Raw genomic sequence first — 16,993 nt, forward strand, 5'->3', positions numbered from 1 at the left:
AAGCACCGATTTCACACTCCTTTACACAAATCTTCACTTAGCAATCTGTCTACAAACATTAAAAATGGTGGAAGGTCTGTGTTGTTCTGTGCCAGCATGGATGGAGGAGGTCAATAGTGGCTATGTCCTATACTCCTAATAGATTTGACGGTATATTGGTTTACATGTGTTCTCTCTGATATTTACATTATTTTATTACTTTTTTTCTTCTTCTTTCTGCTACTTTTTTCTTTTTAAATTTTTTCTTTTTTTTTACGGTATTTCAGTTTTCAATATAAGTTTAATCAAAGCATTTCTTATTCTGAATCCAATTATTTGCAAAAAGGCAAATTTGACAGCCCAAATAGAATTCACAGTTCTGTATTTTGTTTTTTGTTGTCCATTGTCTAATGAATAATTGAAAGAGCTCATATACTTGCTTGCAAGTTGTGTTGTTTGAAGGTAAAACTAGCTTTTGTTGCATATTTTAAATGTTTTGGCACGGTATATGTGTTTTGCAAGCATAATGTTTCATTTTGACCATGAGTGCCGCTGTTTAGGCCTGTGTGTTAACTGTTTTGAAAATGTGGAGTTTTAGTTGACGGCTGCATCAAAGCAAACAAGAAAAACTGTAAGGACAAGCTGCAAGCAACAGTCATTGACCATGTGAATAATACTCTTTGTGCTGCCATGGGTTCGGAGGGGCTTGTTCACCGGCATGCTGTCCCTGAGTCTTACAACACCCAATGTCTTCTCACTTTTCCTAGAGGAGCTAATGAGACATTTTACTGGACCACCGATAACACCATCCTGGGCCCGCACATCACATTTATGTGATCATTTGGGACAATGTCCGCTTCCAGAGAATAAACCAAATCAGAGAGTGGTTCACCACCAAGAGTAACCACTTTTTACAGTTTTTCATGATCGCTAACATATTTAAAATTAAACTTTTTCCACAATTAGCAAAACCATACACTCAAGGAACAAAACACAAGGCGTTTTTCTTGCAGTGCCTGGCAAAAGACAGTATAGCTTGCAATGTGGATGAGGTGATGTGGCCTGATGCAGCTCAGTGACATGATGCTGCACAGTGATTGTGGTGTGTGAATAAAGTAAATAAAAAAACTTCAAACCCTAATCCGTAAAAAGATTTTGAAAGCTTCGAGCTGCTCTTTTGGTGTGAAAGTTTGAGTTTTGAAGTGAGAAGGTGTGGTTGTGTTTATATAGCTTTAGAAAAGGATATTGTGTTTAGACATTGGGGACCATGTAATTAAACAGCATGCACTTACATTGCTTGGGCCACTAATAGAAAATATATGAGTTAATTTTATTATTTTAATTTAATTAATTCCTAAATAGCTGTACATTTTACAAAGTCAAACCTTGTCAAACCAATCTTGCTCATTTAGCATTATTATTACAGTTTCGTGAATTATAAATTAATTGATTTAAACTTCATTATTATTATTATTATTATTATTATTATTATTATTATTATTATTATTATTTTAACTATGTTTATTATTATTATTAATTATTTATTATTTATATGTTGAGATGAGATGAATCGTTTACTCACGTGATTCAGATTGGCGATTCAAATTGTGGTTGCTATAGCAACGCGTGGTATGATTTGACTCCATATATAAACACCGAGACTCGCCGCTATCTGTTGATTGAGGAGAGGCGAATTTCTGAGACATTTGCTGAGGATTACTGTGCTGATACTGCGATTCTTCAAGGAGACCAGAGAATTTCTGACAGAAGACTTTTATTTTACAAGGAGATCGACGCTCAGAGCTGAAATTATTCCTTTTGACACGTTTTGTTGCTCTTTTGTTGTGTTTATTTTGATTTTGATCTTGTTTTTATTGACATTTTTATTGATATTTGATCTTTGTTCTTGTTTTCAGGTTTGCTGGAGTTTGGAGGAGTTTGTCAGATGGGTGAAAACCGCAGTGAGTGTTTTAGTTTTTATTTGTTTATGATCAATCATGATATGATGTTGTGTAATGTTTGGGGAAATGTGATGTAAATAAACTGGTACAAATGAACCCATTTCAACACAACTGTTCCCCGATATAAGTGATCAGATGTCTTTTATTCTCTGTAGATGCAGCTACTAAAGTTAATTGTTGATTAATTCTTATAATCTTATAATAAACGTGATATGTTGTTGTTGTTGTTGTCGTTGTCTCAGGCCGCTCCAGATCCAGGAGTTCTGCTTTCATCCAGGCAGCTGTTCAGGACGTCAGGACACATGATGGTGATGGTGAAACCCAGACCGTGAGCCAAGAGCTTGATGGATTTCTCGCACCTCTGCCTTCCCTGTTGGCCAAATCTGTGTCCACAGATCAGGGTAACAGGAAGAGGAAGCGGCAGAGCGGCAGCCAGCAAACACCAGAAGATGAACGTCCGTCCACCTCATCTAGAAGAGCTCTCAAACGCTCTCGCAGAGGTCAGAATGGCTTTTTGAAGAAGTGATGATGATGTTTCAGTAATGCTCTTTTACAGTTTTCTCTACTGCTGCATGTTTTCTTTGAACACACATTTCTACTGCTCCTCTGTGTTGCAGACGCGTATGCAAAGGGCCCACTGCTGGGAGACGGTGGATTTGGCTCTGTGTTTGCTGGGATGCGCAGGTCTGATGGACTGCCAGTAAGTCGTTTTCTCCGCTCTTCATTCAAACAGCCTTTAGAAATCCTGATCTCAGTAAATGTGATGTGTGAGGATCAGGCAGGTGTGATTTATTATGCTTTATCTGTCTACAGGTCGCCATCAAGTATGTGTCTAAAGAGCGGACACAGAGGAGACTGAGAGTTGTGAGTTCAGTGTGAACCTGTTGTTGTGTTTGATGTTTCATTGGGTTCTGAATCCAATCGTTTGTCCTGCAGGAAGGTCAGGGTCGGCTGCCGCTGGAGGTGGCACTGATGACCCGCGTCAATTCAGCTCCTGCCTGCCCCAACGTCCTGCAGCTGCTAGACTGGTTTGACCGTCCCAGACGCTACATCCTGATCCTGGAGCGTCCGGATCCCTGCCAAGACCTCCAGAGCTTCTGTGAGGAGAACGGCTGTCTGGATGAGGGTCTGGCCAAGAAAGTGCTGGTGCAGCTGATCGCGGCTCTGAAACACTGCGAGAGCCGCGGAGTCCTGCACCGGGACGTCAAGCCAGAGAACCTGCTGATCTCCACAGAGTCCCAGGACATCAAGCTGCTGGACTTCGGCTGTGGAGATCTGCTCAAGCGCTCGGCCTACAAATACTTCGCAGGTGGGTTTGTGTTGCAGAAGGAAACACTCTGTGGATGTTTGTGAGCTTTTGATGATCCACCAAAGGGAATTTGTGTGTGCTGGAGTGTTTTGAACGGGTGTTTGTGTCTCCTTGTGTCTCTCAGGAACGATTCAATACGCTCCACCTGAGTGGTTCTGCAGACAGCGCTACCATGCGGGTCCAGCTACGGTGTGGTCAGTGGGAGTGACCCTCTTCAACATCCTGTGCAACCGTTTCCCCTTCGGAGGCTCACTGAGGGTCACGTCCAGGAGCAAACTGACCTTCCCCATAACTCTGTCAACAGGTAAGAGACTCACTGAGAGATCAGCAGAAGTGTGTTGCTCTGTGTTTCTGAACACGGTGTTGTGTGTATCAGAGTGCCGTCAGCTGATTGGCTGGTGTCTCAGTCCAGCGGCGGCTGATCGGCCCAGTTTGGACGATATTGAGCGCCATCCCTGGTTACAGTGAACAGGTGGCCAGTGACTTGACACTTATCTGAGTGACGCACTCATGGCTTTGATTGTGTTGTTAGGGTCAGTCTGGATTAATGATCTTAATGATTTGTGTAGGGTGAGCAGGAGTCACACAGGAAGTGCAGAGAACTGCTTCCTGATCACCTGCAGAATGAGGAGTGGGCACCTCACTAACTAATGGCCGACTCACCCAGGGCCGGGGCCCCTTTACCTGCACTAAGCCACCGCTTCAGATGACTTTAATGTTAATAGGGATTTTAATAATAAACGTATTATTTAGACAAATAATCCAGGTGTAGTGTCTTCCTAGAGTGACTGGAGAAAGCTCAAATAAAGGGAGAGTTCACACAGAAATCCAGATTTACTCACTGTTTACTCAAACTCAAGCGGTTTCAAATCTTTAAGAGTTTCTTGTTTTCTGTTTTGCACAAAATAAAATGTTTTGAAGAAGCTGAAAACCTGTAACCGTTGACTTTCATAGTAGCAAAAACAAACAAGTCAATGGGTACAGCTTTTCAGCTTTCTTCAAAATATCTTCTTTTGTATTGAACAGAATAAAGAAACTCAAACAGGTTTGGAGCAAGTGAAAGGGAGTTAATGATACAGAATTGTTATTTTGGGGTGAACTATCCATTTAAGTCCTCTTAATGGAGGTTTTCATAATGGTTTTAAAATGAAGATTGCAGCTCTACTGACTGAGGCTAAAGGTGTGATGAAATATTGTTTTGGTTGTTATTCCATTAAATGATCTTATAGATCTATAATATATAAGTTTTGGTGGAGTTGTTGTGGTAATTTGCCCACAGTAGCAGTAAAACCTCTGAAATGGTGTACACATCTGATGATCTAAGACCTAGTTTTTTGTTTTTTTAATATTAGGAATGTTCAGAGCTCTGTTAGATGTACATTTGCATTCTACATTTCTGTTGTTGTAGCAGGGAGATGTTTGTTTTGTGGCATGAAAAGAGTTTAAGAACTTCAGTTTTAGCTGGGAGTACTACTGCATATGCACTCATGTGATTGGCTTAAATTATATTAAACTGAGAGACCCAGAAACAACACTGAGTCCTTTCTGAGACTGCAAGTCAAATATTCTGAAAAAAACATTTAACCTTTCTTAAATGTATTTACATTTTTAATCATTAAAAACTTACAATATTAGAATCAATGAAAATAGGATGCAGATGCCAGAGCATTGTCATTAACACTCTTTTGAATCATATTTCTACTAAAGAACAATGACTTTAGTTTACTCTACTTTACATTCTGCTGGTTCTGACATTAGAATAAATACTGAAGTCTGAACTCTGAGCTCTTTCATTCCTCTGCCTTTGTTGCTGTGTGGAAGGCATGTCTAATGAAGCATAACACACTTCATCACCAGCCTGAAACAGAATATATTTAATTAAAATAAGAAACAAATAAATAAACAAATAAATATATTATATTATATTGATGTAATTTATGTTGCTGCTAAACTATTGCGAATAATATATATTAAAATTATTCTCAAAATGTGCTCATACTGTACCTCAACATGTCTGTTCTCAGCCCCAGAACCTACAGAAACTTAACAAAAGATAAGAATAATTTACATTTTATAATTTGAGATATACATTTTTTACGAATAGCTGATGACCTGTAGTTTTCTTCTGACAGAGGCAGTAGACGCAGATGGAGAAGAGGAGAACACACACCGAACACACACCGAACAGCAGATTCCAGCAGAAAACACACTCTGATGCAGGTGATGTGGAGGTGCTGTTAAACCGTTCAGCACAAGGAGACTCTTGCTCTAAAATGAACAACAGGCCATTATTAAAGTGAATATATATTTAGTTATTATATTCATTTTATTTTATCTTTACTGATTACACACAATAATGAAAAATATGAGTTTAACACGGATGAATTTGCTAAAAGTGGTTGGAAAATCAGAAGTTAAAGATTCTAATATTAAATACACTATAAATCATCGTTTTACAAAATATAATGAATTTGCTGTTAATTTAATTTAAAGTATTATTAGAAACTAAGATACACTTTAAAAACTAATTATAAACACTTATTTTACTAATATACTTTATTAAATATACATTATTTCTGTATTTGAAGTCGGACTATGGCTGCAGGATTGTGTTGCTTAATTATTTGCAGGACTTTGCATTAATTATCGATAAAATTCATTCAAATAATATTAAAATAATAAAACTTTAGGTAAACATGTAAACTTATCATTAAAGCACAGCTATATTATGAAGAGATAAACTATAATTGACACTAATATTAGCTGTAATCCATAATCATCAAAATGAACTGAAATAAACACTTGAAATAAATTATTCTGAGTGTAATGAATGATTAAATAATTCCCCAGCACGGTTTAATTGAGAAAATATCTTTTGCAACACATTTTAAACATAATATGTTAAATAAATAATCTCTAATAACTCATGACACAATATTTTAATAGTTATTTTACAAGACACTAGTATTCAGCTTAAAGTGCAGTTTAAAGGCTTAACTGGGTTAATTAGGTTAACTAAAGTTAGTTTAATTTAGGCAAATCATAGGACAACAGTGTTTGGTTCTGTAGCCAAAAAAAAAAAAAAAAAAAAAAAATCTTACAGGGCTAATAATAATGTGCTTAATTTTTTGTTTGTTTTTATCAAAAACTGTTTTCACTTCAGCCAAACTGAAAAATAAACTTCACTGATCTGATAAGATCTCTTAGATCATTGTCACAAAGCACAGATTTTCCATTAGGCTTTCTTTAGTCTTGTGTATTGATTAATGTGCGCGAGGGCAACTATTGGTTTAATGAGGGAGTTTTCTGAGAGATGAAGAGCTGTAAAGTGAGTGTTCAATTACAAAAAGAAATGATTATACAAACTCAGTGTTTCCTTTTATTAACATTGACAAAACCGTATTACTTTAAAAGAAATATGATTATCAAAGCATGTCTTAGAGCGAATAAGCCCAACAGGATTTTTATGTAATCGCCTTTTATCTTAATTTATATATAAAATAAATGTTTAATTAGTAATCACTACTGATGGGTTAGATTTTCAATATTCAATATTGTTCAGTAATTATTCAGCAGTAATTAAACATCTCTGTAGCATTTCCTCCTGCAGATGTGGTTCAGTCAGTTCAGCACTGCAGGGAGCTGTCCATTGTGCTGAATTTACTCCACACTAAACTCTCTTCTCACATTAAATTCATTATAAGTGTCTGATCAGTGAACAGGATACTGTCATTTCTCAACAACTAAAGAAGGTCTAATGTAGAAATTAAAAGATAATAGGAAATACAGCAGATGGATTTGCTTTATGAAAGGAAATTTTGTTGAATGATTATTACAATTTGGTTTAAATGTTGCACTCGTACATGTTGCATTGCTCTGCTCTTCTTTAAATAAATCAAACCTCAGTTGTGTGCTGTTTACACTGTCTCTGATTCATGGCACGTATTTTAATAAATCAGACTTTTGCATCTTCAGTTTCTCATCAATTCCAAGTCATGAAAATATTAAAAGCAACATTTACAGCTGCAGCGTGCACTAAATATTTTCTTACTTTTCTTATTTCTGTTTTTTTCTAACCACAGTTTATCTCATGCATTGATGTGTGTATTGAGCATGCAAGATCACCAGCTTGACCACAAACAGTTTTAGGACATTCAGTCTGTTGCATGCCTGAATAAAAACACTTGTGGTTTGTGTTCTCGCCTAGCTTTTCACAGCAACTGCAACATCACTGCACCAGGAGCGTCAGTAAAGACCAAGAAGAAGAAGAAGAAACACAGCACTGAGCCTGAAAGCTGATGTACTGTAGGCTGCAAGCAGAATCCTTTATGACCCAGGGATAATTTAATATAAAAAATGTATATCAATATAATAAATGAATCATATTATTAATCATATTATTCACTTTATAAATAATTTTTAACTACATTCAAAAAATAGAAACCTGTTTACCTTTAATATGTTTACTTTAATTAACTTTGATATATTTTTACTACTGTAAACTGGTGTAAAAAATCAGGCCGCTTCAAGGCAGACTTTGCACCCTTAACAGAAGTTCAGAAGCTCAAATCACATCAAATCATCAAACGTAATGACAAACGAGAGATGTTTTTCTGAATTTAATACAATCTTTTTTTGTTTTAATATAAATGAACAAGGCTAGATCGGTTAGGAAAATTCTAGCAAATGTACAAGCTAATTGTCATTACAGACCTTGTGATAGTAATTTAGCTTATTGAAAGCTGTATATTAGTGATGAAAACAGCTATTTAGATTCATACAAACAGAAATAATGTATTTATAAACTTGCACCTTTCTGCTGTGGACGCCATCTTGTGGTCAGACGCGGGAACTCATTCGGCAGGTGAACTTTTGTGCTTTCTAGCCGTTGAGTGAACACAAAGTCCCTTAAAAAGCCTTCACATACATCCAAAATAACGAAAACATTAATAAAACTTAATAATATTAAATCTGAAAACAAGAGCAAATGAAAAGTACATAAATATGACTGAACCATGTAGCCTACCAGATGATGATACAAACGGCCATGTGATCTGAAATCGTGCGTAGACCATAGACTGTAAAATATAGGCATAGACATAGAAATTGTGAACGATTTAATTTACTTTCTATTATTTACAATAATAAACTTTTTTTAACTTATATTCCTAATATCTACGTGAGCAGTTAGCACTGTACGCACAGCAAATTTTAGATAGTAGATTTAACTACCTTGGAGTTAAAATTAACACTGCCTCAGAGTTTATATGGGAACCACTATAAGTGTTAAAAATAACATTGTCAACACCAAGAGAGTGTTAATTAGCAAACTCTTGTTGTGTAAAATATCTGTTCAATTTCCGAAAAAATACCAGCAGCTGTGGTTGCCAGAATCTTTTTGTGAAAAACATGGAAGTTTTATATAACTCTATAAATTTACAAAAAATAACCATATTTCATGAACTAATACATTGTTCATTTTACAAAATCATAGCTTAGTGCAAAAAAATGTTAAGTCTTTAGATGCAATAATGTTTTCATGTGTGATGGCAAGTAGCAAACAGATTTTGACAGCATTAGTAACTACACAGTTACCTTTAAACAAAAGAAGATGCAGCATAACACAAATTTTCTCAGTTCATCTTGGACTTGAACAGAGACGCTATTATCCTCCACAATGGTGACACAAAAACCGTTTTGCTGTTTTTCTTTTTTTTTTTCATTTTTAGATTTTACGGAAAAACACCAGCAGCTGTGGTTGCCAGTAATCTGCTGTTTTTCACATTCATAAATTCAGTTTACAGAATATTTCTGTTAAAAGCACATTCAACAGTCTGTATTTTTATCGATCTCACACTGCAAATTTTAGATTTGGTAGATCTAACTACCTTAGAGTTAAAATTAATACTCCCTCAGTGTTTTTATGGGAACCACTATAAGTGTTAAAATAACATTTTTGAAAGTGTTAAAATGTTTAACACCCAGAGTGTTAATTAGCAAACTCTTATTGTGTAAAACATCTGTTAAATGTATGTCAAAATACTGGCAGCAGTGGTTGCCAGTAATCTGCTGTTTTCAACATTTTACATTCGTAAATTCAGTTTCCAGAATATTTCTGTTAAAAACAAATCCCATTGTCTGTATTTTTCATTCGAACACACGTAAGCCTTAAATTCCAGAGCAAAATCCTCACTAGTGTCCTCACTACAGAGGGCTGAACACTTAGACAGTGATGAAGTTAATGAGACAATTAAGTGTCTAATTAAAGGAGGATTGAGAATTGTTGATGAACAACTGTTAACAAGCAGAATCACCGAAGGACAGAAAAACACAAGCCAAAACCAAAGATGAAATCAACTGAGAAAAAAAAAACTCTAAATAAAATAATAATCAATAAAAATAAAACAAATTACACAATAAAAAATCTTATTTTTCAACATTTTTAAAAAAAACTCATCAAATTAAACAACTTATCATGGAGCTACACCTATTACTGACCAGTGACTTTATTTCTGTCATGTGAACAAAAGCTCTTAATAAAATTTCCGTTGTTCATTTGAAGTCACCATGATGGAGGACAGAGTCTGCTTTAGTCAGCCTCTTCAACTTCTTACTATAAATGTCTTCTTCTTTGGCTGCTATAGATAGTGTTAATTACACTATTTAAACATAAAGCATGGAAAGCCGAAAGAAAACTAAAGTGTCAGTCTGAAGTGATTATTATTGATAATATAGCCTTCCTTTCCTGCTTGTTTTCTAATGCAAGATCATATTAGTTATGTGTGAGAAATAAATAATATACATAAATGAAACCACTGAAGCTCCAATAAAATAAAAAAAATATTTACAATGAGAATGTTTGATCTATGGCAGAACTTATAAACATCCAGACATCAATAATTAGTCTTTGAATCTCAATGATGGTGACAAACAAAAAAATAAAAATCAAGTAAAAAAAAAAAACACTACTGAAATATCACCTCCCAAAAACAACACAAAATAAAGGAAAAGAGATTGTAAGAACATAAAGCTGCATAATTTATTCATGCTGCAATGCATGCTGGGAGCTTTGTACTATGCTGGCACCCAGCATGCATTGCGGCATGAACTATGCAGCTTTTTTTTTTTTTTTTCAGCAACCACGGTTGAGGTTCATGTCCTGATTCTTGATGCCTGTGTGTTATAATGAGCAAGCTGGAGCTTGAATGTTTAGTGCATGACACTCTAATTATTAATTGCATCCTAATTGTTTGTTGAATTTTCTTTGAAGAGCAGCAAACTGTCAGTAGTATTGTCCCATGCAGCTTTAATACAACTACATTTGCATATTATTATGAATCAACTTAATAAACACCTGAATTTAAATCTATAACAATTAAGCATAAAATGAAATGAAATATTTTTAATAAAAAAATATAAACCTCTGTTCATTGTCAAATATTCTTACAGAAATTAAGTCAAACTGTAATCAGTGAAGCTGCTTATACTATTATTTAATGGAGTTGTTTAATCCTCTGTTTTAATTCAGTTGGTTTGGTGTGAGGCTGTGTCTGTAGATTTATTTCTTCCTTCAATTTCTTATTCCTTCAGTGATTGTGCTTGTTAACAGCAGGTGTTCAACAGCAGGTGTCTGAATTCACTTATTTGTGGTCATTTACTCTGTCTAGTGGACTAAACTAATTGACCAATTTAAGGGCCAGGTGAATGAGGGTGTGGCGAGATTTCAGACACTCTGATTAGTTTCTCAAATACAAGGGTTTTCTTCTTATATGTTACTCTGTATGACATGGAGGCAAATCAACTTCTAACGCTGAGAGGGTTATTTTACCTTTATCTAACTCTAGAATTTTAACACTTTACTCTGAATTACCACAACACATGAAATTTAACACCAATGAATTTGCTGTGTGGAGGAAACATTTGTGAAATGTGTTTTAGCATTTGAGAAAAACTGTAACACAACCAAGCCTTAAAAAAACATTATGGTCCACCCCTTTAATGACCTCTGCTGAGATCTTGAAAAATTACATTTTTATTATTTATTATTTTATTTAGAGTTTTATTCTCAGTTGATCTTATCTTTGGTTTTGGCTGTAATTTGTGTTTTTCTGCAGTGATTCTGCTGTTAACAGCTGTTTATCGACAATTCTCAATCCTCCTTTAATTAGAGACTTAATTATCTTATTACTTCATCACTGTGCTGAGTGTTCAACCCTCTGTAGTGAGGACACTAGTGAGGGTTTTGCTCTGGGATTTAGGGGGAAATGTGTTCGATGAAAAATACAGACTGTGTAATGTATTTTTAACAGAAATATTCTGTAAACTGAATTTACGAATGTAAAATGTTAAAAACAGCAGATTACTGGCAACCACAGCTAGAAGGGTCCGTGTATCATCTGTTCATTTGATTATTCCTTTTATTACGGAAAACGAAACATCAGAAAAACGATGAATATTTCGTTTTTCTGTTTATTCTGTAGGCAGAAAAAACGGAAACTCATCTGTTATTCAGCTTATTAACTTAAAACGAAATATTAAAACAAACACAAAACCAAAATGAAATAATGAGTCAAAAAATGGTCCGTGTACGGTCCGTGTATGTTTTGTTCATTTGTTTTCCATTTTCAAACGGAATAAAGGAAATGAAGAAAACGGCCGTTTTTCCGTTTTTCTTTTGCTCACGAGAAAACGAAAAAACGAGATTTTGGCTGGATTTTCGTTTTTTGATTTAGGGTAGGAAAACGGATAAACGACTTTAAAATTCATTTTACACATGTAGGCGGTGCTGAAACGCCCACTTTCCTCTAATTGGTCAACCAAATCTGCGCTCGTGACGTCACCCTCAAAATAAAAGCCTTACACGCAGGCTTTTAATTATTATTATTTAATTATATATTAACTAAGTTTACATATTCTATCATTTGAACCACACACAGTTAGCAGGCTTACATTCATTGCGTATGTATGAATTAAATAAAAACGTAAAGCAGTATTCTTAGACATTTGTCATTAAAATAAGGTCATAGTTCACTGCCAAGCTTCTTGCTGCTGTGCACCTGATGCAGAGCAAAGATAGTCATTTCCGAGGAGCACCTGGTTTGCATGATTGTTTCAGAGCAAGGGCTTTATAATAATAATAATAATTATTATTATTATTATTATTATTATTATTATTATTATCAGTTACTAGTGTTTTTATTGTTTGGTGTGTTTTTTTTCTTTTTAATAGTTGTTAGCAGAACCAGAATAAGAACACTTTGGGCCCTGCTATAAAAACAAAGGGTACCATTTGTTTTCATTTATTTCTTCCTATTTTAATTATATATTGTAATTATTTATTTGATAATTAATACTATTTTATTGCAACGCCAAAGTAGGCATGTCTTATTATTTTTTATTATTATTTTTTATAATTATTATTTTTTATTATTAAATTTGCTGTTATTGTAGGCTAGATGGCAGGCTTTAAATATTTTAAATAACATTTACTCATAACCCTACTAATTCGAGAGCCGAACCTAAAAAAGTTTAAGTGCAATAAGCCTGTACAATAAAGGGAGCCGCAATGCATATTTCTAGCACATTCTTTCACTCAACAATTATTGCTGGAATAATGAAATACATTTCAAATTAACTAATTAAACACATTATAGTTGATAAAAAAAATTGTGTCTAGTAGTTCCGACAAACAGATGAGCTCGCTACATGTGCGTTGCGCTAATAATTTGACATTTGCTCTTCTTGAGAAAGTGCTACAGTGGGCCCTGCTATTTCACATATAAGGTTAGTGATACGTATTTTAAATTAGTATTGCACATTATTCATTCATTTTCTTGTCGGCTTAGTCCCTTTATTAATCTGGGGTCGCCACAGCGGAATGAACCGCCAACTTATTTAGCAAGTTTTTATGCAGCGGATGCCCTTCCAGCCACAACCCATCTCTGGGAAACATCCACACATACACACACACTTATACAGAATGGACAATTTAGCCTACCCAATTCACCTGTACCGCATGTCTTTGGACTGTGGGGAAAACCGGAGCACGCGGAGGAAACCCACGCGAACGCACTACACTACTGAATTAGACACACAATCTCAAAAAAAAAACTTGATGCTTATTTACATTATCTAAAGTCATTTTTTATATATTTTCGTTTTAATATGCAAATAATTTTCTTTAATTTGTAATAGGCCTATTGTCCCTCATTGCATAAAATAACCAGCCTTTGTATTCAATATGTTTGTCCATCCAGTTTGACGCAAGCTAAACAACATTTTGGCCTGGTTTGCTTATTAAATGAGTGATTTTCACGGAGAAACAAATCATCCATCCACACAGTTTTGTATAGGACCTGTGTAAACAAAAATATACACTTCATCATAGCCTATAGGAAAATGTATCTGTTTAGAACTAATTTTGTGTTGTATAATTAAAAATATTAAAAATACAATTAAAAAAAAGGAATAACATTTGAAGTGCAATGCTTCAAAGATCCAATACGCTGCATGCAGAGCCAAAACAAAAACTGGTTTGTTTGTTTAATAAAATAATAATATGAAATTAAAGTGAAATAGTTCCATAACCTGTATTATAACTGTAGTCACTCTAGATGACACATCATCCGTTGCGCCGGTCAGTTTCACCTTTAATCAAGAATGTGCCAGAACCAAATGAGAATATTTACAGATTACCTCGGAATGAGACCTCGGTCTGTGAAGGATGCAGAACACAGAAACTCGTTGAGAATGGAGATGCATGTTAGATGTTTTATATCCCTTTAGATATTGTAAATAAACAACAAGTTTTTATAGAGATTGTGTCATGTCTTTTCTTTGACGCACGCGATGAACAGCCCCAAAAAGGCGCCTTTATTTAGCCTGTAGCCTAAATAATAGTTTAGATTTTATAACATATAATGTTCCATTACTTTAAATGTATAATGTTTTTTAACATTTATGGATTATATAAAATATATAGTTTATATAAATGCGCTCTGATCATTCAAGGATCATAATGCGTTGCATATTCTTCTTATTCTTCATTAGGCTTGATCCGTAAATTGTGTATTTTATAAACTGATCGTTTATAAGGACTAAGCTATTATTAACTGTAATTCCTCGAATGGAAAAGTCTTGGTTAAAGAAAAAGAGAACTTAATTCGACATATGCATATAGTGCGCTTATTTCTGTGCGCATCACGCGCTTTACCGAATTACCTTTTTTATTTTTTATGCAATAGTAAATACATCTGGCAGCACCGAAAAGAGCAAATGCCAAGTTATTAGCGCAGCGCACAGACAGCTAGCTCGTCTAGTCTGAACCAGGGGTTTTCAAACTATTCATTGCACACCGATCCCATTGCATTTTATTTAGGATAAACCACTTATTTAAAATTAATTAATTAAAAGGTGCGTACTCTCCAATACACCACTGAATTATAGTGTCATAATATTTAATAATTATAATTAAGATAGACACCTGACCTCCATTTAATAAACAATTTATTTGCCATACTCTGTTAATTTGAAGTTTAAAGTTTAAATCATTTATGTTAAACTTAAATTATTTAAAAACTTAAAAAGACTTAAATTGAGTCATTTAAGACATTTTAGGTCATAAGTTTACATACATTGACCGTTGCATTTAGTAGGCCTATTCTGGTCTAAATAAGCTTTTTGCATCTTAGGTGTTTACACACACAATTAAGCAGTTATACGTACATTTAATGTTACTTTGAAATTACTTTTGATGTAATAAATAATCCTAAATAGTTGAAAGTGTTAACATATTCTTGAAATGTAGTTATTTTATAACTATGAAATTTATTACTAAACAAAGTGAATCATTATGAATTTGCCAAGAAATAATCCACTTTACCACTGTAAAGCAATGCCCCGCACTCACTAGAATGGTAGAACCTGGACTGTATGATATGTTCTGTATGTAAAATAGAGAAAATAAGCAAGAGGCGCTTTCAGTCTCATGCAGCCTTAGTGAAATATAGCGCGTCACAGCAATGAACTAAAAATAAAACCACCCTTGAAATGCTGGCGATCTTAATTTTTTCAGCCTACACTGACTGAGAATAATGTTGCACTATTTTATTAACAAATAATTAGAATGTTTTTTTTTTCCTTCAACACATTCATCATTACTTTTGCCTGTGCAAGTTTTTTGCGCGCGCTTGAGCGCGAAGGCATCTATTTTCAGGTGCAAGATGCCACTTTGGGTGGCACCAGCACACTCTGCCACACCTGTGGCTATGTCCCTGCTACAATAATAATAACAACAATAATGACAAAATAATAATAACAAATAATAATAATAAGACAGGCCTACTTTGACGTTGCAATAAAAAAGTATTAATTATCAAATAAATATTTACAATAGGCTAAAGGCATATATTAAATTAAAATAGGAGAAAATCCAATAGAAACAAATGGTACCATTTATTATAGCCCCATGCAGGGTCCAATGTGTTCTTACAACCATTGAATAACTAAGTAAATAATAATAATAACAATACTAATAATAATAGGCCTAATAATAATAATAATAATAATAAATTATTATTTTATACAGAGTAGGCTATTATTTAGGCCTACAATAGCTCTAAAACAATCATGTAAACCAGGTGCTCCTCGGAAATGACTATCTTTGCTCTGCATCAGGTGCACAGCAGCAAGAAGCTTGGCAGTGAACTATGACCTTATTTTAACGACAAATGTCTAAGAATACTGCTGATTTACGTTTTTATTTATTTATACATACGGAATGAATGTAAGCCTGCTAACTGTGTGTGGTTCAAATGATAGAATATGTAAACTTAGTTAATATATAATTAAATAATAATAATTAAAAGCCTGCGTGTAAGGCTTTTATTTTGAGGGTGACGTCACGAGCGCAGATTTGGTTGACCAATTAGAGGAAAGTGGGCGTTTCAGCACCGCCTACATGTGTAAAATGAATTTTAAAGTCGTTTATCCGTTTTCCTACCCTAAACCAAAAAACGAAAATCCAGCCAAAATCTCGTTTTTTCGTGAGCAAAAGTAAAACGGAAAAACGGCCGTTTTCTCCATTTCCTTTATTCCGTTTGAAAATGGAAAACAAATGAACAAAACGTACACGGACCGTACACGGACCATTTTTTGACTCATTATTTCGTTTTGGTTTTGTGTTTGTTTTAATATTTCGTTTTAAGTTAATAAGCTGAATAACAGATGAGTTTCCGTTTTTTCTGCCTACAGAATAAACAGAAAAATGAAATATTCATCGTTTTTCTGATGTTTCGTTTTCCGTAATAAAAGGAATAATCAAATGAACGGATGATACACGGACCTAGAAGGCAACCAAAATCAAGAAGAAAACAGCAAAATACTGTAAAACAGTTTTTGTGTCACCATTGTGGAGGATAGTAGCGTCTGCATGCAAGTCCAAGATGAACTAAGAGTATTTGATGTTATGGTGCATCTTCTTTTGTTTAAAGGTAACTATGTAGTTATTAATGCAGTCAAAATCTGGTTGCTAATTGTACAGACATGAACACTGACTGCGTTTTTATGAGCTAAGCTCTGTTTTTGTGAACTGAACATTGTATTAGTTAATAATATATGGTTATTTCCCATACATTTTAACAGTTTTATAAACGTCCCTATTTTTTACGGAAAAATTCAGGTAACCACAGCTGCTGGTATTTTTCCGTAAGTTTAACATATTTTTTAACAGTGTAAATACACTGCA

The 16,993-nt window shown here is 34.4% G+C and overlaps 3 protein-coding genes and 1 long non-coding RNA gene across 11 annotated transcripts in view; 2 read left to right on the forward strand and 2 right to left on the reverse strand.

Moving 5' to 3' along the window:
• Window positions 1-16,993, reverse strand: part of LOC141385583 (uncharacterized) — a 607,868-nt gene that overhangs the window by 257,764 nt on the left and 333,111 nt on the right. The window lies entirely within an intron of this gene.
• On the forward strand, window positions 1,497-7,583 carry LOC147844104 (serine/threonine-protein kinase pim-3-like). Of its 3 annotated transcripts, none has more exons than XM_087253979.1 (8): window positions 1,499-1,940; window positions 2,183-2,440; window positions 2,558-2,640; window positions 2,754-2,804; window positions 2,877-3,249; window positions 3,374-3,553; window positions 5,382-5,469; window positions 7,457-7,583. In XM_087253979.1, exons 1-7 carry the CDS (start codon window positions 1,925-1,927, stop codon window positions 5,462-5,464), a joined length of 1,044 nt encoding a protein of 347 aa, XP_087110105.1. In that variant the 5' UTR covers window positions 1,499-1,924; the 3' UTR covers window positions 5,465-5,469; window positions 7,457-7,583. The 3 variants fall into 3 exon arrangements, with proteins under 3 accessions (XP_087110104.1, XP_087110105.1, XP_087110103.1); XM_087253977.1 differs by lacking the exons at window positions 5,382-5,469; window positions 7,457-7,583 and adding exons at window positions 3,626-3,721; window positions 3,819-4,008; XM_087253978.1 differs by lacking the exon at window positions 7,457-7,583 and having other exon boundaries at window positions 1,497-1,940; window positions 5,382-6,320.
• LOC147844105 (uncharacterized) overlaps window positions 4,078-16,993 on the reverse strand; it is a 60,322-nt gene continuing 47,406 nt past the window's right edge. The window contains exons 6-7 of the long non-coding RNA XR_015491670.2: window positions 5,254-5,517; window positions 4,078-5,107 (exon numbers count right to left, since the gene is read on the reverse strand). This is a non-coding gene — a long non-coding RNA (uncharacterized LOC147844105). The remainder of the gene's footprint in view (window positions 5,108-5,253; window positions 5,518-16,993) is intronic.
• Window positions 7,457-16,993, forward strand: part of LOC147844106 (serine/threonine-protein kinase pim-3-like) — a 151,754-nt gene continuing 142,217 nt past the window's right edge. For both annotated transcript variants that reach the window (XR_015491577.1, XM_087254050.1), the window contains exon 1: window positions 7,457-7,549. The gene's annotated coding sequence lies outside the window, so the exon portion shown is untranslated. The remainder of the gene's footprint in view (window positions 7,550-16,993) is intronic.

This window comes from Danio rerio, chromosome 5, assembly GCF_052040795.2.
Source record: "Danio rerio strain M-AB ecotype USA chromosome 5, GRCz13ab, whole genome shotgun sequence".
NCBI lineage: Eukaryota > Metazoa > Chordata > Actinopteri > Cypriniformes > Danionidae > Danio > Danio rerio.